This window comes from Mastigoproctus giganteus, chromosome 3 (assembly GCF_048544385.1).
Source record: "Mastigoproctus giganteus isolate SK-2022 chromosome 3, ASM4854438v1, whole genome shotgun sequence".
NCBI lineage: Eukaryota > Metazoa > Arthropoda > Arachnida > Uropygi > Thelyphonidae > Mastigoproctus > Mastigoproctus giganteus.
Window position 1 is genome coordinate 190,470,741 of NC_143577.1, and position 26,862 is coordinate 190,497,602.

The 26,862-nt window shown below is 36.8% G+C and overlaps 1 protein-coding gene across 1 annotated transcript; it reads left to right on the forward strand.

Annotated features, from left to right (window-relative positions):
- On the forward strand, positions 1 to 26,646 carry LOC150088515 (cytochrome P450 18a1-like). The gene is made up of 6 exons (XM_090370206.1): positions 1 to 233; positions 3,955 to 4,082; positions 6,709 to 6,815; positions 16,469 to 16,797; positions 17,168 to 17,355; positions 26,459 to 26,646. The coding sequence occupies exons 1-6, from the start codon at positions 1 to 3 to the stop codon at positions 26,644 to 26,646; spliced, it is 1,173 nt and encodes a 390-aa protein (XP_090226332.1).
- The last annotated feature ends 216 nt before the right edge of the window (positions 26,647 to 26,862 follow it).

The following is a 26,862-nucleotide window of genomic DNA, read 5'->3' on the forward strand; positions in this document are numbered from 1 at the left end:
ATGGCACTAGAAGTAGCCACGTGTGTCACTAGCGCTGTGTTTTACGCTCTCATTTTATGCTTCATAGTAACTTTATTTAAGTCAACTTTTAAAAATTTAAAGAATAAAAAGAAATACAGAAAGCTTCCGCCTGGACCTCGAGGCTTTCCATTTCTAGGACATTTGCCTTATCTCGGAAAACTACCTCATTTGGATTTAGACCAACTATCGAAAAAGTACGGACATGTCTGTAGGTATGAAAACATTTGTTCTAAAAGTAGATTTATCGATCTTAATAATTAATTTTTTCTCCTTGTTCTTAAAATAATCTTTGAAAAAATAAGAGGAAGATTTCCTCTTAATAATTATATTATTAATTTATATTACTTTATCATAATATGGATATCGTATTTTTATGAAGTGTAAAAATCGATTAATATTTTCTTTATAGATTCCTGGTTCTTAGATTAAATTATTAATTTGCTACTCCTCGGAAAGAGAAAGCTTGTATCCTTCGAGTTCATTCTCTTATCTCAGCTCAATGGGGAGATGAGATATACAGTATAGTGTGTTTTGTTCTAGGGCCAAGGCAACTGAAGCTATGCGATATCAGTGAATTGTGTCTGTATATATTGCTCTTCTCTGGTTGGATTGCCTGTTTTCTGGACAAAAAACCAGTTTTCATCGAGAAAAAACAAGGAAACCTATACAACTCTCTGCTAAGACCGACTAATTGTGCCCTCCATGCCCTCCATCTAGAAGAAATGCGAACCCGGGTCTTTTAGAAGTGGTATGTGTAAGGATGATGATTAACCACTGTGCTAGATATAAGGTCAATTAAATTAGCTGTTGTTGTTTTAGGGTTTTAGACGCATCACAGATTTGGATCTATTGTGGCTTTCTGGATTATTTCTGCAAAAGTGTCTTGGGTGGGAAGAAAAACCTAAAATAACTCACAGGGAAAAATAGATCAAACAGACGTTGATACACAGATTTTTATTTTTACCACGAACTTCAGCATATATGTACTGAGGTACCGTAAAACAATAAACAAACTTAAGGGAATTTTTGAAATACTTTGGGAAAAAAAAGAACAGTAATAGCTGCACGAAACCAATTCAGAAATTTAATAAGACAAGCCCTCCTGGGCAGCACAGTTGATAGGATCGCCGTCCTCCCCATACCGTTTGGAAAAGACCCGAGTTCGAATCCCATCGATGACGGGTAGAATTTTGGAATTTTTAATGTCCTTTTTCACAATGTGGATGAGTTAGTCGGTCTTAGGAGAGGTACCATGGTTTTTTCTCCCGGCAAATCGGGTTTTCGTCCAACAAACACAAAATCGACCTCGGAACATACGCAATTTACAGACGATATAGACGGAGAAATATGGCCTTAGTTGTTGATGCTCCTAAAACCCTACTACAACAATAATAAAACAAGATTACACTTGATAAGTTACCATTCTATTACCTGAGTTCCGAAATACTCAAAACAATCAAATTAAACTGAAAAGCCGAAGTTCTAACCTTCCCAAAGAAGGTACTTACTTGTGGATTCCCTCTCATATTTAATTTCATATTTTTAGATGTTATTCTTCTTTGGTGGGTTGGGTGGGGGTTCTTAAACATGGGGAGAGGTGTATTTGCATCGTTAGAGGTAGTGTCACCCAACATTTGTTTTTTTCATGATTTTATTTTGTTTGATAGGATCTGTTGATAATTCTGTAGTTGGAACCATTGGTTTCTGCAAGCTGCGTGTATAAGATTTTTGTAATCTGTATAGGACACTTGAAAAGATTGAGGTTACGTCATCGAGTTGCTTTGCGGAAGGATCTGCTTTATCGTTTCCAGATATACCAGAATGGTCAGCAATCTAACAGAACTCCAGAGTTGGTTGGAGTCACTACGAATAACTGTAAGCGGATGGTTTTTGAGTATAGAGTTTGAAGAGGAGAGTATTTCTTATTCAGTGACTGTACTAAGAGTCTATATGTACTGTATGTATCAAAGCAGATGAGATAGATCAGAATCTCAATCCACAACTAATTTAATGGCATAGAGATCAGCAGTGAAAATACTGCCTATTATTGGTATTGAGGCAATAACGGTAATTGAAGAGAAGGCAGCAGCACCACATTCCGAATGTCAGTTTCCGAACCATCAATGTTTCTCACGCCTGGGAATTTTCTTCCAGTGATTGACGTGACTAATGTCGGACGCAGAAATAATTCTAAGGCGAAGTTGGCAATGTTGTATTTTGAAATAATTCCAGAATGTGATATCAGACAAAACCTGATAAGTCAGATTTTGTCTTATACTGACTTGTCAGATTTATGATCCTGGGTCTTTCGTTTATAGTTGTTTGAAATCAAATGAGTCTTTTTACTGGTATTTAAATTTTGCATTTTCATTGTTTATACATTTATCGTTATATTTTATACTACCTTGTTATACCTTAATTGTTACATTTTATACATTTCTATGCCTTTATTGTTATATATTTTTACTTAGTGACCTGATCTTTTTTGATCACTGGAATCTTAATTGCATTCTGCTGTATGACCTGGTTTTGGCGCATTATAACCTCAGTTTCTGATGTATTAATAAAGCCCACACACCTGTAACGAGACTGTAGAGAAGTTGCATTAGAGAAATTGGAATCTCTCTAATGAGGGGTGGGATAATAGTGACAATTTATCAGTGGATTAAGGGCTTATTTGAAAGACGGGAAACAGACGATGATCATAAATGAGTATTCTTAAGACTGGACTGGAATAATAATTCAGTGTTGACACCTCTTGTTTCTTAACTTCGTGATACTGATAAGAGAACAGAGGAAAGCTGTCAATTTTCTGATGAACTTTAAAGATTGTCAGTGTAGTTACCGATCGGAACCAGGACTTCAACAAACTGCAAGTATGGTCTGAAAATGGCAGCGAAAGTTTAGTGCAAACAGATGAAATGTACTGCAGTTGACGAACAAACTCACTAGTCGTGACTAGTATAGGAATTAAAGGATATTCAGGATGTATGAGAAATATTTAGGGAATTACAATGCAGAAAGACACGAAGATCAACATGTGGTTTAATAGCGGTAAGAATAGCACATTGTGTTTATCTCTGGTTTATCGGATTTCAGGTAAGGCGATGCTTCAACCTCGTTTGGAGTATTGTTTTGCGCACTTGAGACCTTATCTAAACAAAGATATAGAACTTTTGGAGAAGGTGCAAAGAACAGCGATTAGATGAGTGAAGATTGCTGAATATTATCTATATGTGGAGAAGGTTAAAAGATCTGATCCGACATGTGTCAGCAGGTTTTAATTTTTCACAACTATTAAAGTGTACACTTATATAAAGTACTTTCGTTTTGCTCTTATACTACATTTTATTTATTGATATGTATATATCAATAAATAAATGTCGGACGCAGAAATAATTCTAAGGCGAAGTTGGCAATGTTGTATTTTGAAATAATTCCAGAATGTGATATCATAATCTTTTGATACGGTAACTTTTTAAACTTACCAAAACCATCTACAACATTAACGAAATTTTAATTTTGACGTGGCGCATTATAGCCAGAGTCGTTTTTGCGGCATTAAAATCAAAATCCAGACCAGGTCTGAAGAGCTTAGCAAGTAGGCATCTAAGGTTGGTTTGATTTAGGTGGATAATGTCCTAATTGGGATTAGTAAAATTGAGAGAGAAATTTTCATTGGTAAGGACGACAAGAGCCTAAAGGTTCAAATATAGTCTTAGAGACCGATAACAGGCTAGATTTCACGAAGTTCACCTTGGAGAAATGTGTTGTCGGACGCTAGATGCAAACTATTAAGTCCGCTTTCACCCATCATTTTGTCATTTATTAATCATAATATAAATTTGTAGATTAGTAAAACAGGACTGATTTAAATAAAATTTTCTCGAGATGATATTCTCGTATTTCAAAATTCATATTATTCATTTATAGCCTTTACCTTGGACAGCAGTATACTGTACTTCTTGGAAGTTATAGTGTAATTAAAGAAGCTTTAGAAAAGACAGAATTTTTAGGAAAACCTCCGAAGAGCATATTCAGTAGCGTACCTGATAAAGTGGGTAAGTAATCTTAAAAATATACGGAAATCACCGAATAAATATTGTATATGTGACCATATGAATTTTGCAAGCTGAGTTTGCTTAATTTTGAAAAGCATCCTGGATATTATCAATAGCAATCCTCAGCTCACCACTCTGTTTGGTAAATTTTTAGGCTCAGTTATCAATAATTCTGGTCCCGGGTGCCAAGCAATTTGTGACTAGACAAGCCCAACAAATCTTAATAATAGCCGCATTCAAATTCCTACATGGAATCGCCTTGGATTACGTCGAAATATCGAGGACATCAATTCCCTTCTGCTTAAGCATCAGTCAACTTGATTTTGCTTGCAGAAGACGTGTTTAAAGGCAAATGAGGACACATGTAATTGTTGAATTACATGTCGCAAAAACAGGTCCATTCCCAGCTCATGTCGCAAAGACATGAGCTGGGAATGGACTTGCCCACGGACAAGTTGCCATCCTTGTGAGTGATCATACCAATTTCCAAGCTACCCCCTTCGAAGAGACACCAGTATAAGGAGAGGGGACCTTCCAGTGATATAACAAATGGACAAAAAATAGCATCAAGCATATCATTCTTAGGGCTTCTCTTGGATAAGAAACCAACTTTCCTTGAACATCATATTAAACAACGCAGACTTTCGCCTTCAAGGAACTAAACATATTCAAAGTTCTTTCTGCAACAACTTGGGCAGTAGATCGATATACACTTTAAAATTTATCGGGGAATAGTACGTTCCAAGCTAGACTATGGAGCACCTGTTTACGACTCCGCGAAACCAAGCGCGCTGAGATAATTAAATCCCATACACCACAATGCGCCCGCACAGCACTTGGAGCTTTCTGCATTGCACCTGTACAAAGCCTTTATGCAGAAACCCATGAACTTTCACTACAGTGTAGACTGCAGAATTTATTATTACGTTAAGTCGTCAAAATGAAATCTGCTATCGATCATCCAAATAGACTTTTTTTATGTAACTGGGAAAACATATATACCAAGCACATTCACGAATAAACCGACTAGCCAATATCCGTCCAAAAGATTTGCTGTTAAGCTGAGAGCCTAATTATGACAACGTAGTTACTACGATTTTGCATATCATTTTACAATGGAGTATCCTTCAACCCGTAGGATCTGTATTTTCATCGGGTGGATGGGCTCTATCGAGAGCAAACTACCAGAAGCTGCATGCAGCATACAAAGTCCAATATGCACATCACACTTTCTTTTATACTGATGGGTCAAAAACAGAGATTAATATAGGACCCCCGATTCACTTTGAAGATAACACCCTCATCCAACAACACCCGAAAGGATGCAGTATTTCTACTGCCGAACTATAAGCGTTTTTTATGGCCGAAAATTCGATAAAATGTCAGCAGAGAGCAAACAGTATAATTTTCACTGACTCGCTTAGCTTTGTTATTGCCTTGCAGAATACTAATACCACAACCAACCCAGGTCTACAACAGGTCCAATATTCAGTATCAAAGCTCTTACAAAGAAATCACAATATCAGATTCTGCTGGATGCCAGGCCACACAGGAATCACTGGAAACGAAAGAGCAGACAAAGCAAGAGAGGCTGCCACCTCTTTTACAAGTCCTTAATCCACCAAAGCAATAAAAAAAACATGGCAACGACACTGGGAAGATCATACTAACAATAAACTTAGTCTAATTAAGCAAATACTTCTACCACTGCATACTAGTTTCCGAACAAGCACACAAAGTATCCCTTGCTAGATTGAGAATCGTTCATACAAAAATTTCACTCACCACTTATTTTGAGGTGAAGGCCCTCCTCAGTACGAAAACTGTCGTTCTGCTAACTGTATATCACTTCATAGTTAACTGTCCAAAATTTAATAGGGAACGTCGAAGAGCGTTTCAAGTTAATAAATCCACAAAACTAAGCTGTTCTTGCGCCAACAGCTATCAAATAACGTAAAGGCCAGGTGTGTGATGTGTTGTTATATACGGTTCCGTTGTTTTTCTTCCCTCCTAGCCTAGAGGATCTATGGTGAACCACCGACCCCAAATTTCCGTCCAAGGCACGGGAAGCTGGCCCAGGTAGTTAGTACATGGAACTCTGGTTAGGCTGATTCTGGGTTCACTTGAGCTTCCCGGGGGCAATAACTGCAATTATTTGCATAATTGTAACAAAGATAGTTACGCGCCATACAGTGACAAATTTTATAGCTATTTTTTCCCCAATAAATGGCAAGCACATTCTTTATTGCACCTGTTATCCACATTTCTCTTCAGTACGAGTCTTAGAACTTGCTCCAGAGCCCTCTACATAGGGATACTTTAATTTTAACAACTCTCTACTAGTTTTTGAAATATTTTTTTCTTTTATTCTGTTAACCCCTCGCTTCTTGTATAAACATGCTGTTTTTGTCCCTGTAGCAACGAAGATTAACATATAATAAATGACCATGATTGAGACGTATTTGTAAATGTTAGAGAGCAATTTCTCAAATTATAATAAAGTATTTTCATACGTCTTAACGTTTTTGTACTATTACGGATTAACTTTAGTATCCATTCTCTTTATCTAGTTTGTCCTGCTCTCTGTACTTTTAAATAGTTATTTGTAGCATTGGCTGTTTTACAGGTATTAACTCGTTAAACGGGGCAGAATGGCAGTTTCATCGGAGAATTTTCAGCTTTAACCTCAAAAACACATCTGTAGCTCCTGAGCATGCAGAACAAGAAATTGAGGTACGTTGGCTTTTTTCCCTGTAACACAATGGCTCTAACGTGTTTATATGTATATATAAACAACAGGGATGAATATAAAAGTTATTAGCCAGATCAGATTAATGCCATCAAAAGCAGATGTACATTACATCAATCTGTAATCTAGTTATTATAGTAAAAGCACAATAAGTACTATACAGATGCTGAACGTGTACTAAATGCCTACTAAATATTATATTAAGCAAAATAGGTAGGCCTAGAATAATTCTGAATAACAGTCCAATATTAGAATATTTAAATACTAACAACAATACAATAGAACATATAAATACTTTCGACTTTAAAAATCTATTTACTAGTATTTCACACAACAGTTTAAAAACAGTGTTTAATAATTATTATAAAGAATATAAAAACATATTACCTTGCCAACAGAATTATTGGGATGACCTAATTAACTTAAGTATATTCAACAGTTACGTTTTTAACGGAAATAGTATATACAAATAACATATAGGTATAGCTATGGGAGCTTGTAGTTCTCGTCTAGTCGCCAACCTCTATCTGCATCATTTTGAACAAAACGTTAATAAAAACTTAATACTTTACAGATATATCGATGATTTAATAGTGATAAATAAACCCAACTTTCTTACAGATGCAGTTAACGACTACCCTCCATATTTAGAGATAGAATGTACTAATAAGTATAGTACAAAAAAGCTACATAGATGATGAAACTTTATGTACCAAAGTATACGATAAACGAAGAATTTGGATTTAAATCAATAAACCTTACACACTGGCATTCTAAAATTTCTAAACGAATACACAAAAATATCATAGTTTCTCAAAGCATTAGACTGATTAAAATACATAATAATGACAATAATATTATAGAAACGCTTATAGAATTTAGGTCTAAGCTGATTAATAACGGATTTCCAGATTAATTTATAGCCATAAACCTTCATAAAGCCATTTCGATTGCTATTAACAATGGCATAATAATATAAAACCCAAATTACATTATAGCAAAGTATTTTCTATATAAATAGCATAAGTAACTTAATTTTAATATAAACCTTTCTATTACATTTAAAAATATTTGTTAGTCATTTCGAGGACTCGTACAAATGAATATAGTAGGCACTACCTTTTTGAGCGTGTAACATATAGCTTACGCTCATTGAAAAAGTTGTACCTATATTTGTTCCTAAGGTAGGAATTAATTTCATCTTTTAATTGATTTCTTCATTACTATATTGTAAAATATATCAATGCGTTTTCAATTGAGAGCCATCTATTCATTTTCATTTTCACCGGATCTTCTCTAAACAATTTAACTGTAATTTCAGATTATTAGTTAGTTCAATAATCTTTTCTAAAAAATTCAGAGGGCGCTACTGCTTTTGGTTTAATATTATTAATTTAATTTAATTTAATTAATTGGTCCTTTAGACTTCAGAACTGCGAGGGCGCTGGTGTCACTAATTGTTTGGTATATAGTAACATGTGCTAAACTTTTCATTCTTTCATGTAGAACAGTTCAATATGGTAAGCAGTTCTTAATTGGTCATTCTAAATTATCTATTCTTTATTTTATTTTATTGTCTATTCAATTATTTTATTATCTGTTCAGTATAGAACATATACCTTTTTGTGTAATGGATGATTTATGATAAATCAACTAGTAATTGGGTATTAGGAATTAGCCATTCCTCTAATTTTCCATACTATCGTATATTTCATCTTTATCGATTTAACACCAAAAGGTGTCCTCTTATAGACATATCAGGATCCCTTATTAAAGGGTCGGGCAATTACTCTCCCAGTGAAATCCTATGTACAATTAAATAAATGCTTTTTTCTTTACTTTTCACTTTCTAACCCTAATTTTCATAGCTCAAGATCTATTAGAGTAATTCGAGGGAAATTGAGGTACTATTACTGTACTTATCCCTACTTCCTTTCTCCTTATGTTAGCTATAGCTTGCTTTTGTATAAAAAATAATACCACAACAGAAATCGAAAATTATAGTTGTCCTTTTTTCCTTTTTCTATATATTCGTTTCGAAGGTATCTGTCGGGCTAAATGTTATCTTGCCTGTTTGCTACTAAATTATAACATTAAGTTTAAGATTTGGACACTGTTAAACAAGCAGATGGCAATCAGAAACAGATAGCTCTGTTAATTATTGGTAGGATATATTGAGAGGGTTAGCCCTTGAAAAACTCCCTTTCAATGTATCTCTACACCAATAGTTAACTACATAATCATCATTGTATTATATATTTATATTTTATTACTAATTATATGTTTATTTCCAGGGTTTGGCCTTGTAGACCTGCATGGGCTTTTTTAGTTTTATAAATTATTTCCTACTGTAAGCTGTATACTGTTGTGTTCATATACATGTTCAACATCTGTATAGTACTTATTGTGCTTTTACTATAATAACTATATATATTGGAAAACAAAAGCGGGCTGTGCGAGTGAACACCATAAAGAAATATTTGATATAAAAACCTTTGTATATGCTTTTTGATGCAGAAACCTTTCCGAACAGTTTCTAAAAATATTTTCAATAAAGATTCATAATTTTATTGTAATTTTTGGCAGGAACAAATCTCTTATTTTCTGGAGAGGATCGAAAAAAGCAAGAGTCAACCACTGGACATCGAAAAGTATGTTACGCGCACCATTAGCAACATAGTCTGGTATATGATAAGTGGAAGCAGACTGGATGACGCGTTACCAAAAAGGTCTTTCTTTGATGACACTGTCATGGCAATGTCCAAATTATTCAACCAAACTGGTATTCTTTTCTGTTATCCGTGGATTCGGTCGATTTTCGAGAGGTGCAAGATTGGAATGTACCAGAAAGGAATTCGCATCGTGGAAAGATTCAATGAAAGAATTAAGTAAGTATCGATTCCTTTTGTGTTCCTTCCAACTCTTCTAGATTCCGCTGACAACCACATTGAATGCCATAAAACTTGTTTAGATATTGTACTACTAAACGTAAATTAAAAATTATTTAGTAATTCATTCTTTTCTGATAGGCGAAAATATTTTTATACCTATGTTTATATTATTACACTTTCTGTTTAATGTAAACATCCCTCACGAGTATTATACCAGAACAATCGAAATCCTGTATCTTTTATAATGTGAAAACATTGACTCCACGTTGAGAAAAAAAGTAGCCTTTATTCTATAATCTTGAGTATGGAATACTAAATAACCTGCACACATTTATAACCAGTTATTCTGAAGACCTTTTGAGTGCTCATGTTCTCAATCGATATGCTCTAGTGCAGGGGTTTTCATTCATTTATTAATTACACACAATATAGTCTCAACATTATGTACATAAAAGTATATACATGATTTATATACAAGATATATTTACATATAATTATATGCTCTGACAAACATTAAACTCTCGTGTATGTGTGCAAGTGTGTTCTTATTCAGGGTAGCTCCCAGGCATAAGCCCAAATCTACCTTGAGAACTTGGGAATATATAGTCTTTACAAAGCAGTCCTTAAAAAGTATGTTAAATTACTTGAGTCTGATTTTACTGTAGCGCTATTCACACTTGAAATCCCGCACCCACTGGAGGTAGTGCAATACCAGTGAGTGCCAGCAATCCCGCGCCCCGGGTTGCCCATACCAGGGAGCCAGCAGGGAAATAAAAAAATAATAAAATATAATAAATAATAATAAATATATAATAAAACAACAATAATATTCAATAGTCTGGATGGCACAACTATAAACTTCAAAAATCAGTTCAACTGAATATTTCCTCAGTTGCTGTTTCACATGCACTGGAACCTCCAAAACCAATAACGGTACTATCCAGCAATCTCCAACTGTACGCCATGGATAATAGAACCTTTAGACCACCAGACCCGACGCAATGAATCTGATCCAGCACGGCAGGGGTGGGCAACAGCCTGCCTGCGACGATGTTGAATCCGGTCCCCTTCGTAAATGCATAAATATAGAAAATCCATACCTGACTACACTCGCCATAAACCGTAAACGTTCGGCTTAATTCGGTTCAATCGGGAATCGCGTCCAGTACAGCAGTAAGCAGTTACCATGTGATTCTACGCAGCGTCAAAGAGTACTATTTCCTAATTATTTATTGTAGCATCGATCGAACGAAGTTCCTTTGGGTTTGACTTCTTATTGAAAAAAATAATAATGGTGCAAGATTTTAAAAAGAATAAGCGATGAAATAAAGCGTATTCCATGAAAAGAAATAATTTTCTTACATTGTATAATTCATCAAGAAACCCTTTGCAAAAGAGTTCTAAAACTGAAGCATGTTATTTCGGTTGTAACGAAAGTAGTGAATTTTATTCGTGGAAGAGCTTTAAACCTCCGGAAATTCATAACATTTTTGAAAGAAATTGAATGCGATTTTACTGATATTCCTTAGCATACGGACATACGATGGCTTAGTCTTGCAAAAGTGTTAAAACGATTTCATGATTTGTTGGATGAAATTGTAAACTTCTTAAATGCCGAGGACAAGCTGAATGAATTTTGTGAATTTAAAGATGAACAATGGCTGAACGACTTTCTTCTTCGTTGATATGTTTTCGCAACAAAAAGGATTAATCTTTAATCTTTATTGTATACAAACATGGTATATACAATAGACCTTTCACAGCAGCAATGCCAGGGGTTTTACATTGGTTGGTTGGTGGACAATAGCCTTTGGGGGAAGGGGGCGCACATCGAAGTTCGGGCTTATCCCCCAGAGCCAACAATAAAATAGAATCAATGTCAGATTATTTACAGAATATATGCTTTTGACAGTATTTACAATGAAATAATAAAGGTATTCATATTTACATTATGTTATATTTATATTCATAAAGATATTGTTGACTTTATTTACAACACATTCATAAAGACATCGTGCTTTGAACAATATTTACAATATATTTGGCATTATTATTATGCTGCCCTTATCAATGTGCACTTTGCCTGGCCAAGATCAGGCTTTTAAGGATCTGTCTTCGGTACCTCCGATCCTTCACAAACCTACAGAGGTCGCCGTCAATTGAAAGGATTGTGGGAAGCATCTCCCTGGGGAGAAAGCGGTCACTGAGCGATAGTCTGTTATAGTGAGCTGTGAGCGTGGGAGCTGACCTCAGTCCGGGTAGAGGGATCCTCCAGCCATACAGTTCCCAGATGCTTGGCTCCGAGACCATTCCGGTTGTCATCTTGACAGTGAGAACAAGGCGTTTTTCAAATACAAGATCTGGAAGTCGGGCAAAATTAAGTGAGATCGCCATCGCAGTTCTTCTTTGCTGGGGTGGACGACGATGTTTTTGCGTGATCCAACGAAGGAGCCAGTATTCGGCGGAGTACACGCGCTTGATGTTGGTAGGGGCCGCGGGCCCCCAAATTTCCGAGGCATACAGTACGACGGAGTATACTGAGGCGTATACGTATCGACGAGTCGCATCCAGATCCCTAACGTGGAGCAGTTGTTGTTTTGTGGTCCAGCGCATTTGACAAAATTTTGCTGTGAGCTTGTCAATGTGGGGGTTGAAGCTCAGTTTATAGTCGAAGACGACTCCCACATTTGTATGCATCTTGACCACTGGGAAGGGAATGCCGTCTAGAGAAGCTTGGATTTCAGTGGGTTGGCTCTTCAGAGAAAAGACAATTTGGGCTGATTTGGCAGGGTTAATGAGGAGGCTATATTGATGGAGATAAGATCCTAAGTTACGTAACTTTTCACAGATCTTTTTATTGATGTTTGAGAGATGTTCGCCGGGGTTAATCTGAGTAAATATCTTAATATCATCGGCATAGCAGAGTATGTCTTCTCTCTGTTGCACAAACGGAAGAATAACTGCCGTGAATAATGATCCGGAGAGAACTCCGCCTTGGAACTCCTTTAAGAAGTCCGCTTTAAGAAGAATGGTTCTCTCAGAGAGCAGAGCTGTGATAAACCACAACATGTCACCTTTTATGTAGAAGTAGTTTTCTAGGAGGTGAACAAGTGAGGGGATACTGATGGAGTCGAAAGCAGCTTCCAGGTCGATGTAGGTGACAGAAAGCTCTGCTTTAGCTTCTAGTGCATTGAGAATGGTGTTGGTTATCGATGTTAAATTGGTGACTGTGGATCTACCTGCAATGCCATAGTGAATCTGTGGGGGTTTGTGAGGCATGATTTGATTGGTGATGGTGGAAAGTCATGTCTTCTCCATGAGCTTCAAGAGGCTGGAAGAATGAGAGATTGGCCTGAACTGTTTAATGAGGGTTGCAGGTTGGCATTTAGGGTGTGGCCTCACGGCATTAATTAAATTTATTATTACGAGGGAAAGGACTTTATTTTTGATATGTATACAAATGTCACATCGTTTGCGAGAAAACAAGTTATTTTCCCAACAATTCCACAATAAACAGTTAACTCACTTTCCAATCGTACAAAAAAGAGAAAAAAACTTGAAATGCGCTGATTTTAAGAAATATGAGACTATAATAAGTGACTTATTTGATGAATTTACAAGAAGATTTGATGATTTTCAGAAAATTTCTAAAGATCTGTCTTTAGTAAGCCTGCCATTTAATGTCAATGATGCACCACCTTGTATCCAGTTGGAACCGATAAATTTACAATCAAATTTAATATATTAAAGAATCAATTTGCTGAAAAAAACAATAATGGACTTATGTCTCGTTAAATCCAGAAATGTTTAAAAATATTCTGGATAATGCTCAGAAATATTTGGCGTTCTTTGGATCGACATACCTATATGAAACTACATTTTCTTTAATGAAAAATACAAAGAGCAAAATTAGATCAAGAATAACGGATGAAAATTTAGGAGCAGTTCTGCGAATAGCCACTAGTGAATTGAATCCCAATTTTGATGAAATCATAAATCAGGAACATTCCACATGTAATCCCTCACATTAAAGTTTTTGTTTTCTGCATTTACTTTGTTATCATAACAATAAAAATGTTTATTCCAAATTGTAGTTCTTATCTGTATCTATCCATAATCGACTTCAATTTAAATATTGTATTTACTTTTTTTAAAAATACATTAATAATTTGGTAATTCAAGTAATATAACATTTTTTAGGTTCTGATTTTTTTTGTTAAATCGTTCAATCTATTCCGGCCCGCGTCTTGATACAAAAATTTCATTCGGCCCGCTGACGAAAACCCTGCTCTAGTCGGTAGAACATTTGATAGAATTGCTGTCCTTCCCACACCGAAAACGACCCGAGTTCGAGTCCCATTGACGATATGAGGGATTGGTATGGGCCTTATTTTCAAGGTAGCTGAATTAGTCGGTCTCAGGCAAGGATCGTTTAGTTTTTCTCATGGAAACAAAGGTTTTTCATCCAGCAAAACAGAAAATCGATCACAGAACAGACTCAATTTATAGACAGTATACATAGAACAAAGTGTCCATAGTTGCCGATGCTCCGAAAACTCAATAAGAACAACAACCATCTAAATCTTGCAGAAGAAATCAACCTCTATAGCTTGTTCAAAGACAATATCGATTTCAATTATGCAAATTTTTGTTATAATAATTGTTTCATGATAGCACAAGTTCTGTCAAAAAATTTAAATTCTGTTGATATTCAAGTATTTATTTTCTAGAAGCGTATTAATTTTTAATTGCATTTTCTGTGGAATATTCTTTCTGAAAAAGTGCAGAGATCTCTACTATCAGAGAAAGTGGATCTTCTGGGGACGATCCTAGTTTCATCGAATCATATGTGTCGAAAATGTCTAGCAGTAGAAGTGAAGGAAAAGACTCGATGTTTCCAGGTAAAAAGTTTACTCACTTCTTGTTAAATTTTAATTAAATTCTTAAAAGTATAATATGAGTAATGACTCTTCTCATTTATTATTCCGAAATTATGGAATCAGATTTTCACGTTTGATTCCAAAAGGAACAGTAACCAAAGAAGGAAATATTGAGCAGTTCTAATCCAGTTTGGCATTGGAATATACCTAAAAAAACCTTGAAGGGAAAGCTGCTATTTTCAATTCCTGGAAAACGCAAGCCTAGAGGCCTTAATAGGCTTGTATTTAAATTCTTTTCTCGTTAGGACGAAGAACACTGAAAAAATAAGGGAAAAAATAAAAGCGGTTAATTCAGATTTTATTCATTCTAGAGCCATCGAGAATAAATAACTAGGTTGCATCCGCTTACTTATTCTCGATAGCCCCTCGTAGCGTGGTGTCAGATTCGGAAAATGAAGCAAAAATATCCACCATGCCCTTCACAGATCCTAGAGTAAAATGGATGTCCAATGGAAGTTGGAGCGAAAGAAAGAAAGAGCGAGAGAGAGAGAGAGAGGGAAAGAAAGAGCGAAAGAGAAGGAAAGAAAGTGTGAAGAGAACAGGAAAGAAAGAGCAAAACAGTGAGAGACAGAGTGAGAGAAAACGAAAAAGAGAGAAAGAGCAAAATAACACGCAGAAAGAATGAGATAGTGAGTATGAAAGAAAGTAGAACTAAGGTAGAACCAGAAATAAAGATAGAAAAAGGATGAGAGAGCAGGGAACAGAGAAAAAGAAAGTGTGAATATTGACAAAATCAGTGAAATATTAAATTTTAGCAATTGAAAGGTACATTGATTACATAACATCAAAATGTTCGCTGAAATAGAAATAGTGGAGACAAAAGAGAGAGAAGAAAGAATGAGAAAGAAGAGAGCGAGAAAGAAAGAGCTAAATAATAAAATACAAGGGAAGAAAGATTGTGAGAGAAACTGAAAGAAAATAGAACTAATATGTAAGGGAGAAGCGAAACAGAAACAAGAGAGAATTTCCAGTTACTTCAGAGAAGCCAGGCAATATGATAGCCTTGTTTTGAAAGAGATCTGTAGGATCTAAAGGGGATCTGTAGGATCAAATAATCCTACAGATCCCCTTTAGATTATTTAATGGCACTGGAAACGTGCATTCGTGATGCTTTTATTAAATCTCAGCATCTCATAGTTTTCTTTGATATCGAAAAAACGTACCACACAGTCTGACAATTTGGCATATTGAAAGACCTCTATAACTTTGATCTTCAGGGTAACCGCCCCGTTTTTATTAAAAATTGTTTTTAATTGCCGATTTCCAGTTCGTGTCGGGTCCACTCTCTCGAGTACCTCACGTCTTAGGTGTGGTAGCCTGTTTGTAGGCTACAAACAGGCTACTACACCTAAGACGGAAATTCACCCTCTTGTTTCTGTTTCTCTTCTCCCTTACTCTTCTATTTCTGCCTTAGTTCTATTGTCTTTCAATTTCTTTTTGTTTCAGGTCCCCAAACATATTTAGTATTCTTTTTTATTTTTGACTTGGCGCATTATGGCCTAAGCTGCAAATCCATAAAAAAATAAAACCAACTGTAAACATTATCTTTCTGGAATGTGTTAGTTAACTGCTAGAATCTCTTCTTTCAGATCCCTATTTAAACCTAACAGAAGTAAGCCTACATCATTGGATATAACACCACTTGTCTAAACGAAGTCAATTTGTATAACAACTTATAAATTCTTTTCATTATTAGGCTGATCTCCAATTTCAAATTTGATGGCGAATTTTTCCATTTTAGCCATTGTATCATAAAGCCTCCACTCAACAACATTTAGCTAACAATTGAAAAACAGGTATTTTCAGCTGCATGAGAGTTGTTGGCATTCTATGTCAATGACGACTAGCATAGACCCTAATGTCACTTTTTTTTACGTAGATGGGATTGTAAGAGGAAATTGCCAAATCATGATTCTGGGAGGAACGGATACAACAATTAGCTCTTTGGCTTGGCTACATCTCATGCTGGCTACTTACCCCGATGTTCAGAAACGAATGTACGAAGAAATAATCGATGTAATGGGTACAGAACGAAAAGCTAGATGGGATGATCGTGCTGCTTTGCCATACGCCCAAGCAGTAATCATGGAAACGCAGAGACTAAAAACCATATTACCGTTAGCTACTCTGAGATAGTGAGTATTTATTTTCTCTTTTTTTATCTAACACTTGATGGTATTCTTAGACAAGTAATAAAGTATTTGTTTTAAAAATCCAATCAAATTCAAAGTTCTTTATCCATCATTCATAATAATTAGCAATAATCTTTAAGATATAATTTTATAACCTTTACAGTTTAAAATTGTGTAATGGTGTAATAAATTCTATGCTTCTGAAAATAGTTCAGTGAATGATGCAACTGCACTGTTTGCAGAAGTGATTGCGTTATTTTCTAAATATCCGCGTTGTTTATAAAGATTGTAAACAACGGCTTCTATCTCATAGAATGTGTAATCACATTGAATAATTCGCATGTTATCAATAAATCTCCATCATGTTTTCCAGTGCTTTGGCAGACACAACTGTTGGAGGTTTTGATGTTCCTGAACACTCATTAATTTTAATTAATTTGTGGAAAGTGCATAACGACCCGGAATACTGGAATAGACCAGAGGAGTACATTCCAGAAAGATTTCTTAGTGAAGATGGAAAATCCATTGTGAAACCTCCATATTACTTGCCATTTTCTTCAGGTATGGCTTATACTTATTCTTTTTTTATTGTGGTAACTGAGGCAGAGCTTCTACGCTTAAGAAAATAAGAAAAATACACCACTCTTTAGAACGTTGCAAATTTAATGCAGATACATGACATTTCTTTAAAAACTATGAATATTTTTAATAAAAATTTAAACATTTTGAACCACGTATTTTGTCCTCTATGGGGAGGATATGAAAAGTGCGGCAAAGAGTTGTCACGGCTCCCACGTTTTCCAAACAGAATAACACGCAAATCCTATTAAAACTAAAAATTAATGTACGTTCTGTTCATATTTATTCTCTTCTCCTGCACAAAATTGCTCCTACTTCGGCACAACACGTTGTCCTGGATGGCCCGTCTAGGATCAATCGGCTGTTGATCCAATCGCCTGCATGGATCAACCGTGTCAAGGCCATGCCCCTATCCTCATGTTCAGAGGGACAGGATTCAGGCTGCCGGTGGTGCAGGTATGGTGTCTGGTACCCCTGGAATCCCACTCATGCTCATTTATTACTTGACGGGTAGTAGGCGTCCCATTTTGCCTTCGTGGTGGGTGGGGAGCCCGGGCACTAAACAAAAATCATTATGAATCCTGGTAAAATTACTTCTTCTGGGGCACCAATCTGGTCCATAACGGAAAAGACTACCTCGGAAACATACAATACCACATCAGTAAAGAGACAACGAACTGAAGTTCTGTCAGGTCTCATTCCCTGATTTCTGACATGCATTCTAATGCTGAGATATCTATTTGAAAAAAAAAAAACTCACTCTTTCATTCAGAAGGGCTGAAGGGATTAACGGGTTCCCCAAATCAGTTAAGAGGCTTCACTCTGGAGACCACTTAATTGAAACCAAAAATGACAGACACTCCGAGCAACACTAGTGGGAGAAATACCAGTTACCGTGACACAACGCAGAACTCTAAATTCGTCATGGGGTGTCATCTCCGAGTGAGACCTTCTTGACATTTCTGAGGAGGAAACAGCCTCAATTCATTATTTATACCGATTCCATAAGCGCTGTACCCGTTCTTCAGTGTAAACTTCCTTTCATCATCATCAGCCATTTTCAATCCACTGCAGGATGAAGGCCTCTCCAGCAACTTTCCAGTTCCTTCTGTTTTGAGCACTGGCCATCCATTTACTACTCAAAAACTCATGAATTTCATCTATCCATCTCCGCCTTTGTCTTCCAGGTTTTCTTCTAGCCCCTCTTAGGTACCATTCTGTTATTTTCTTAGTCCATCTGTCATGTCTTCGAGCTATGTGTCCTGGCCAAGACCATTTTAGTTCTTTAGTTTTGATAAGAATGTCTCCTTTACTTGAGTTTGCTGCCTAATCCATGTGTTTCTCTTCTTATCTAACAGTCTGATTCCCAATATAATTCGTTCCATTCTTCGCTGTGTAGTTCTTAGCTTCTCTTCCATTCTTTTGGTGAGTGCCCAAGTTTCACTTCCATAAGTCATGGTGGGGAGTATACATTGATTCATTATTTTACGTTTCAGACAAACTGGGATATTGCTCTTCAGTATGTGGCTATATTTCCTGAATGCTATCCATCCAAAATTTATTCTTCTCTTGACTTCCAGCCATTTATCATTATTACAGCTAATAACTTGTCCCAGATAAGTATGACTCCACCTTTTCAATTACTGCTCCTTCAATCATTATTTCCCTTTCCGTGGCATACTTGTTCATCATTACTTTTGTTTTAGCCATATTCATCTTTAGTCCAAAATCCTTACTAACTGTGCATAACTGATTAAGATATTCCTCTAATTCTTTGGTATCGTGGCTTATGACCACAATGTCATCTGCAAATCGTAAATGGTTTAGGTACTCTCCGTTCACATTGACTCCTTTCTGCGACCAGTCTAATCTTCTGAAAGCTTCCTCAAGGGCAGCAGTAAACAGCTTCGGAGATATTGTCTCCTTGTCGAACTCCTTTCTCGATTTTAAATTTGCTACTGTCTTTGTCTAGTCTAATAAAGGATGTAGCACTCTCATATATTTTCTTCAAAATCATAATATATGGAGTATCTATGCCTTGTCTTTCCAGTGCCCGAAACATTGCCTTATGCTGTATGGAGTCAAATGCCTTTTCATAATCCACAAATGCCAGGCATAATGGTGTTTTTTATATTCATTTGCTTTCTCCATTAGCTGTGATATTACGTGAAGGTGATCCATAGTTGAGAATCCTGTTCTAAAGCCAGCTTGCTCTTTCGGTTGATTCTCATCAAGTATTCTTTCTAATCTGTTAGTAATGACCCTTGTGAACAACTTGTAGATATGGGATAACAAGCTAATTGGTCTATAATTTCCAATTTCTGATTTATCTCCTTTCTTATGCAGCAAAACTATGATTGCATTATTCCACTGCTTAGGCATCACACCTTTTCTAATGCACTTTCTGAAGAGCCTTGCCAGTTTTTGTGTTATGTCTCTTCCTCCCAATTTTAACAACTCCACAGTAACTTCATCTTCCCCCGGGGCTTTCCGATTCTTCATTTTCTTCAATGCATGTTCTACCTCATCAGGAAGAATATCGGGTATGTCGTATGTGTTGCTACTTTGCAATCCATTTTCCCCACTGCTGGTATCATTCTCTCGCTCCTTGTATAATTCTCTATAGTAGTCTTCTGCTATTTGGATTATGCCTTTCTGCTGTTTATAAGTACACCATCGCTATTCTTCAGTTTCAGTGTCATTTGTCTTTCTGTATTACTGCTCATGGCTGCTGATTTAAATCCTTTCTTTTCCCTTAATGCTTCTACTTTTCTTGTGTTAAATCTTATTATGTCCTCTCTGAGTCTCTTTCTAATGGCTTTGCATAACTCAGTATACTCAATTTTCTCCCTGTCAGTGTTTTTCTTGCTCTTCATTTGTCGTCTTTGGTTCATCATGACAAGTGTTTCTTGACTAATTTTTTCTTCTTTGGATTTCTGTTTCCCTATAGGTTTCTTGGGCTTTATCACTTTCAGAAAGTTGTAATAGTCCTCGTCGATATCTTGGTCCTGAGCAGTCTGCAGAAGCTCAAACTTGTTCTTAAGTTCCAGTACATACTGCTTTTTCTCCTCCTCTGTTATTTCAAAGACCTTTGTATTATTTACTCGAGTCAGTTTTTTCCTTTCCTTTCCTACATCTATATCAAGTGTACATCTTACCATTCTGTGATCACTTCCAACATTTACCTTATTCAGGACGGTAACATCATTCACAATATATCTTCTGTTAGTGAGGATGAAGTCGATTTCATTAGTTGTTAATCCATTTGGACTCTTCCATGTCCACTTTCTGTTCACCCTTTTCTTGAAAAAAGTGTTCATTACTGACAGTCCTTGAGATTCTGCAAATTCCACAAGTGTTTCACCTCTTATTTCTTTCACCAATTCCAAAATTTCCTATAGTTCCTCTTTCTGTGCTGTTTTGCCTTTTTCCAACCTTAGCATTGAAGTCCCCCATAATAATAGTGTAGTGGGTTTTCTGCTCATCTAGAAGACTCAATTTCAGTGTACATTTCTTCAACCTCTTCATCATCATGGCTCGATGTTGGTGCATAAATCATTATAAACTTTAGCTTGTACCTCTTAGAAATCTTGAGTATTAGTCTTGACACCCTTGGTGATGTACTTTTGAATTCCAAAATGTTGTTTTTTAAATCTTTATGGACCAGAAACCCAACTCCATTCACTCCTTTCACTGTTTCCATTGGTGTACAGCAGATTTCCTCTTGATAGACTTATAAGTGACTCATTTCTTCTTGTTTCAGCCAAACCGATGATATTCCAATTCACATTTTCTAATTCCTTTTCCAGCTGTAATATCCTGTCTTCACCGATGAGTGATCGTACGTTATAACAGGCCAAGTTCAATTTCCGTGAAATGGCAGCCTGGTCGTACCCAGAGATTCTTAGCACCCTCTGCTTCCACTCTGATCCTCTCGCTGCCGTAAGAGGGAGAGTGAAAGCTGCTGGGGAAGAGCCATTTGTATTGTTGTGCTCTCATTGCTGGAGGGTTTGGTCTTTTCCTCTTCACGCTGACCAGGCGTCTTGAAGAGAACCACTCTACACGTTCGTTGCCACCTAAGTGACGTAACAGGGCTTACCATCGAGAAGGTGTGCACGAGTGGATTTTAGGGAGGCAGGCCAACCGGACTTCTCCTAAATCTTCTGTAATAGAGAGATATTGGATCCATCAGTGTTTTAGGCTGAGTGTCTGATAACACACAGGATACCTGTTCCCCTCTAAGCCCCAATTTCCTTTCAGTCATTCCTTTTTATAAGAAATTCAAATAAATTTAGCGTAGCTTCTTACAAACAGGTAAAAAATAATTTTCTATTGTATATCTGGGCACGTTGGAAACACAGGAAACGAATAAGCAGATATTTTGTCAAGAATGCCAGTCACATAACATCAGACACCCAGATACCTTACATTGATTACAAACGCATACAATGTGTTTGTAATCCAGTAGAAAAAATGGCTATCCATTCGACCGGAGAATAAAAGCAATAAACTGTTCCAGATTAAAAATTATCACAAGCAACGACCATCACACCTAGGAAAGAATACGTCGTACTTGCGAGATTGCGAATTGAGCATACCCACCTAACTCATAGTTAACTACTCACAAGAAACGATCCTCCACTGTGCCGAAACTGTTAAACCCAGTTCAAAGTAAAACAGCTAATCATTAAATGCCCGTTATGCACGACAAATAGCTTTTACATCCCAACTATGTTTCTCAAATCGACGTACTTAACAGCAGATTATCTGAGACCAACGAGATATAATCTTTTTGCTGTCAACAGAACGATAAAGAAATACCATCTGATTTGAACACACCTGTTTATTATACCAAAATTGTACCAACTATTGTAATAGGTCCGTTATGACCTTAGTAGCCCTTGCACCTTTACATCAAACAAATAACAAATACTTCAAACACGAACTGTCTGTATGAAAAAGTTGAATATAATTAAAGTTGTCTGATCTGTATCATGAGGAACTGATCGCTATACTCCACTTCAACTATACTGAACCAGATCATATCTGGATTGGATTGTGGTGCCCCAGTTTATGGTTCGGCTCGAAAGAATCTGTTAGATTGTGTCAACCCAGTTCAGCATAGTGCACCCAGGACTGTTCTTGGGTCGTTCAGGACCTCGCCAGTCCAAAGCCTATACTGTATATAGAAGCCAATGAACCTCAACTTCACCTTCACAGAAAGATGCGGCTCCTCAATTATAGGGTTAAAATACCTCTTCACGCTTTGTACATTTATGATTCTCAATGGGCAAACCTTTTTTATAAATAAATTTCATGAGAACAAGCCTACTGGAATCGGTTTACGAGTGTTAATTCAGCAATGGAATATTCATTTGGCAATTCCCATCAAGTCACAGATATTGTACAACCTTCATGTGATGACTACTTTCGACGTTGGGGGAACACTTCCTGAACGATCAAATCTTTCAGAAACCACATGCACCCGACTTTTTGGAAAATGCTCACTCTACAAATTTATACTGAAGACCCCAAAAGCGACAGCTATAGAAGCTGCTGTGTTTCTACCAACATCGGCATCTGTCTGATTACCACAGCATGGAATGTATTCACTGCAGAACTCTCTGACATTAAAATGGCTTTGTCCTCAATCAAAAATGGTTTCAGTCCGAAAACTATAATCTATACTGACTCTTTAAGCTCAGTGAAAGCTCTCCTTTCCAATTTTCACTCTTCACATCCACTCGTAAAACAAATAAGATCTCAAAGATTGCAACTCCATAACAATAAACAGGTCATATTCTGTTTGACACCTGGCAATGTTCTTGCTGTATATTTTAAATAATCAGGCCATTTAAAATCAACAAAAAAAAACACGAAAAATGCTGAAATGAGTGATAGTTAGAACATCTCTAAGGATGATCACTCTTATTCACCGTCTTGGTCAATGATTTATCGCAATTTTTAGAGGCTGGTAGTATTAAGATTTTAATATTTGCAGATGACGTGAAGCTTTTCTCACCGATCAACAGTCAAGCTGATGCAGACAATTTTAAAGCTGGTCTCAACTCTTTAGCTAATTGGGTTGCTTTAAACTGTCGGAAGGTAAATCCTAGGAAATGCAGCTCTATTTCCTTTTGTAGGTTCGATAAAATATCATTTTAGTAAATCAGCTACGTCAAAGATATTTCGATTACAAGAATTGCCGATGTTAAAAATCTGGATGTTACTTTTACCGCTGGATGTGTGTTTGATAAGCATATTAGAAATATATTACTCCAAGCTAAAAAAAAAAACAAATTGGATTCATCAAAAAGCAAACATATTCAAAGATCCTCATTTCTCCGTGATTTTATTCAAACTAACAGTACTCGCTATACTGGAGTTTGCTTCTCCTATATGGAAGCCGCACTATACATATTTGATATTGCAAATTGAATCGCTACAAATGAAATTCATCCACTATCTTTCCAGACCTAATATTCTCATATTATTAATATTCATCATATTCTCATAGAATCCCATATTCTACCACCGAATTTTCTACTGGAATCTGTTCCTGCTTCAATCTTTGGAAACTCAGAACTATTCTCGATGGAAAACTGTTGTACCAAAGCTTTGTTGGTTCGACCTACCTTCCTGATCTTTTATGCCATATTAATTTTCCCGTTCCAGCGATGACTACAAGAGAGAAGACTACATTCCACGTCAGCAACTCTACGTTAGAGATAGTCAAGAATTCGTTCTTTAAAAGAACTATGGCTCTTATGAACAAGTCTGCGCGGTAGCACAGTGGTATCGTCGCCGTCCTCCCCACACCTGGTGGAAAATGGACGGGTTCGAATCCCGTCGATGAAGCGAGGAACATTAATGGGCTTATTTCTCTCCATGGCTGAGTTAGTCTGTGTCAGGCGTAGATAGCAAGATTCCTCCCCAGAAACTTGGGGTTTTCGTCCAGAAAAACAGACAAATCCACCAAAGAATACACGCATAACAGACATAAGATACACAGCACGGCAGATGAATTTAATTATTCGGGTGGCCTAAAAATAGTTTTGCTCTTATGAACAAGTGTGATTTGGATGGACAGGAAACAGTTTCACAGAACTATCTGCAGAAATGGCTGGTTGACAGTTGGATTCAAGGTGAAAGTTATGTTTAAATACTATGTATTTTATTTATTTACATGTTAATGTACACTCTGTGTATCTTTGTATTTTCAGTTCTGTTATACACTTTAACAGGGAGTACGCCTGTTGTGTATCGTATGTGTTAATAATAAATAAACGTGCATATAAAGCAGAACGAAACCTCTCTGAACACAATCGCCTCCAGATTCCTTATACAGCCTATTAGTCAATCACACTCGAAGTATGCAATGAAAAATGGCAGATATTCGGCATAACTATTTATATATCAGAATCCACAGCTATTTTAATCCAGTTTCCGATCAAAGAAACACGAAGAGGTTGTGCTGGCAAGAGCACGTATTGGTCACCCTCATCTTGCGCTTCTCCATTTATTGCTAGGAAATGATTTTCTACTTTGCCTAGCAGTGCCGTTCACCGTTAACTGTAAAACATATTCTCATATAATGCACTCATTTATTAGTCTGCCAGATCTAAATCATTTGGATCTCTCTCATACCTACAGGATTCTCTTCAGCTTAGTCATGTTATTGGGGATAACTCCAATCTGAGATTTTCCAGTATTTAAAATTGACACACACAACTCCGTTGCAATCCAGGCAAACAATCTAAATCTAAGAACGTTGAGAGATATGTAATAAATAGCGAATTTATGTGTAATAAAATAAATTATATTTCAGATTTTTTCATTGTCCTTTTAACAGTTGTTTTTTTAGTGAAAAATGGGCCTGGAGTACTGGGGTCCATAGTTTAACAGATATTTATTTAAAGTATACCCAGTAAAATAAAATAAAATAAAATAAAATATTTCCAGAAGCTTTCGGAACTCGTGTCCCTTTCTCAACTGACAGAATTTTTGAATACATTACAAGCAAAGTGTGGCACGTTACTCATTCGTCATTGTTGTAGCACGGACGTGTGCTGCCTTGCGCCAGTGATCATCCATCAATAAAACGGTTGTCTCCAGGATTGGATGTATACGCATGCCTTTCTGGCGATTTAATGCCTTAGGGTTGTTCATTATGTTTAGTGACTCTAGCCATAGGCGGTGGCGAAAGTGTCGCGCGTGGTCCACTATCTCAAAGTCGCGCTTGGGGTCAAGATCGTGGTTGGTAGCCCAAAAATGTTCTGCAAGCGCGGACTGGTCGGTTTCGGCAAGCCGGATTGCTCTGTCGTGTTCCGTGAGGCGATCCTGGAGACGTCTCGATGTCTCACCTACGTAGCAACTGTTACAGGCCCTACAGGTGATACGGTACACTACATTGCTGCGTAAGACAGGTGTGACAGGGGTCTTCACACTGGAGACAAGTGAACGTAGGTTCCTACCTGGTAATTGTACACATTTTATGTTGTAACTTCTCAGGATCTTCGAGATACGTCCTGACACTCCTGGATAGTACGGAATGTAGGCAGATGATATGCCGACTTGCTTCGGAGGTCTTGGGTTGGAAGTAAGTTCTTGTGCCTGTAACAAGCATCTGTTTAGTACATGGGATGGATAACCGCATCTGGTTAAGTCCGCCTTCACACGGGAGATCTCGTTACGTCTAATTGTGTCGGTGCTGGAATGGCTCCAGGCCCTGGAGAACAGGGTGCGGGCAGTGCTATTGAGATGGCTTGGAGCGTGGCCGGACCCGTAGTTGGTGAATTGACCGCACCACATGGGTTTGCGGTATACTGAGGTCTCTAGATGTGGGCCTACGCGATGCACTAGCACGTCCAGAAACGGGAGCGAACCGTCCACCTCTGATTCTACGGTAAACTTGATGAAATTGGATAGAGAGTTGAGGTATTCTAGTAGTACCGTTTCAGAACCACGTGGTATTATGGTAAAAATATCGTCGACATATCTACACCACTCTTTATTTTATTTTATTTTATTTTACTGGGTATACTTTAAATAAATATCTGTTAGTTGTTTGTTTTTTTTTTTTCAGGTAAAAGGAACTGTCCCGGTGAGTTGTTTGCCACGAAGACGATCTTTGCGTTCATTTGTGCAGTGATCCAGAGATATGAATTAAGACTACCCAATGGGCAACCAGTAACAAATGAAGGACATGTCATTTTAACAAACAAACCAAATCCTTTTAAGCTGTGCTTCTATCCTAGAAACGAGTGTCTTTGAAATATCTGGTAAAGAAGGTCCCTTTGCTGTATGAATTTGATTGGGTAGAGCTTCTGCTATGCAATGCAATCAATGAATATTTCACGATTTGTACAAATTTTAAATGAGAGAAATAAAATTGAGGTTTATCTCTTCTTAAACTTTGTGCAAACGCATACATAGTTTCAAAATTAAATTGCCGGATGACCCACAGAAAACAGGGTTTTTTGAAATGTG

Coding starts and splice junctions, on each gene's coding strand:
- LOC150088515 (XM_090370206.1), top strand. CDS start 1: ATGGCACTAGAAGTAGCCACGTGTGTCACTAGCGCTGTGTTTTACGCT. Junction 4,083..6,708: donor TAGCGTACCTGATAAAGTGG/GTAAGTAATCTT, acceptor GCTGTTTTACAG/GTATTAACTCGTTAAACGGG. Junction 17,356..26,458: donor TTACTTGCCATTTTCTTCAG/GTATGGCTTATA, acceptor TTTTTTTTTCAG/GTAAAAGGAACTGTCCCGGT.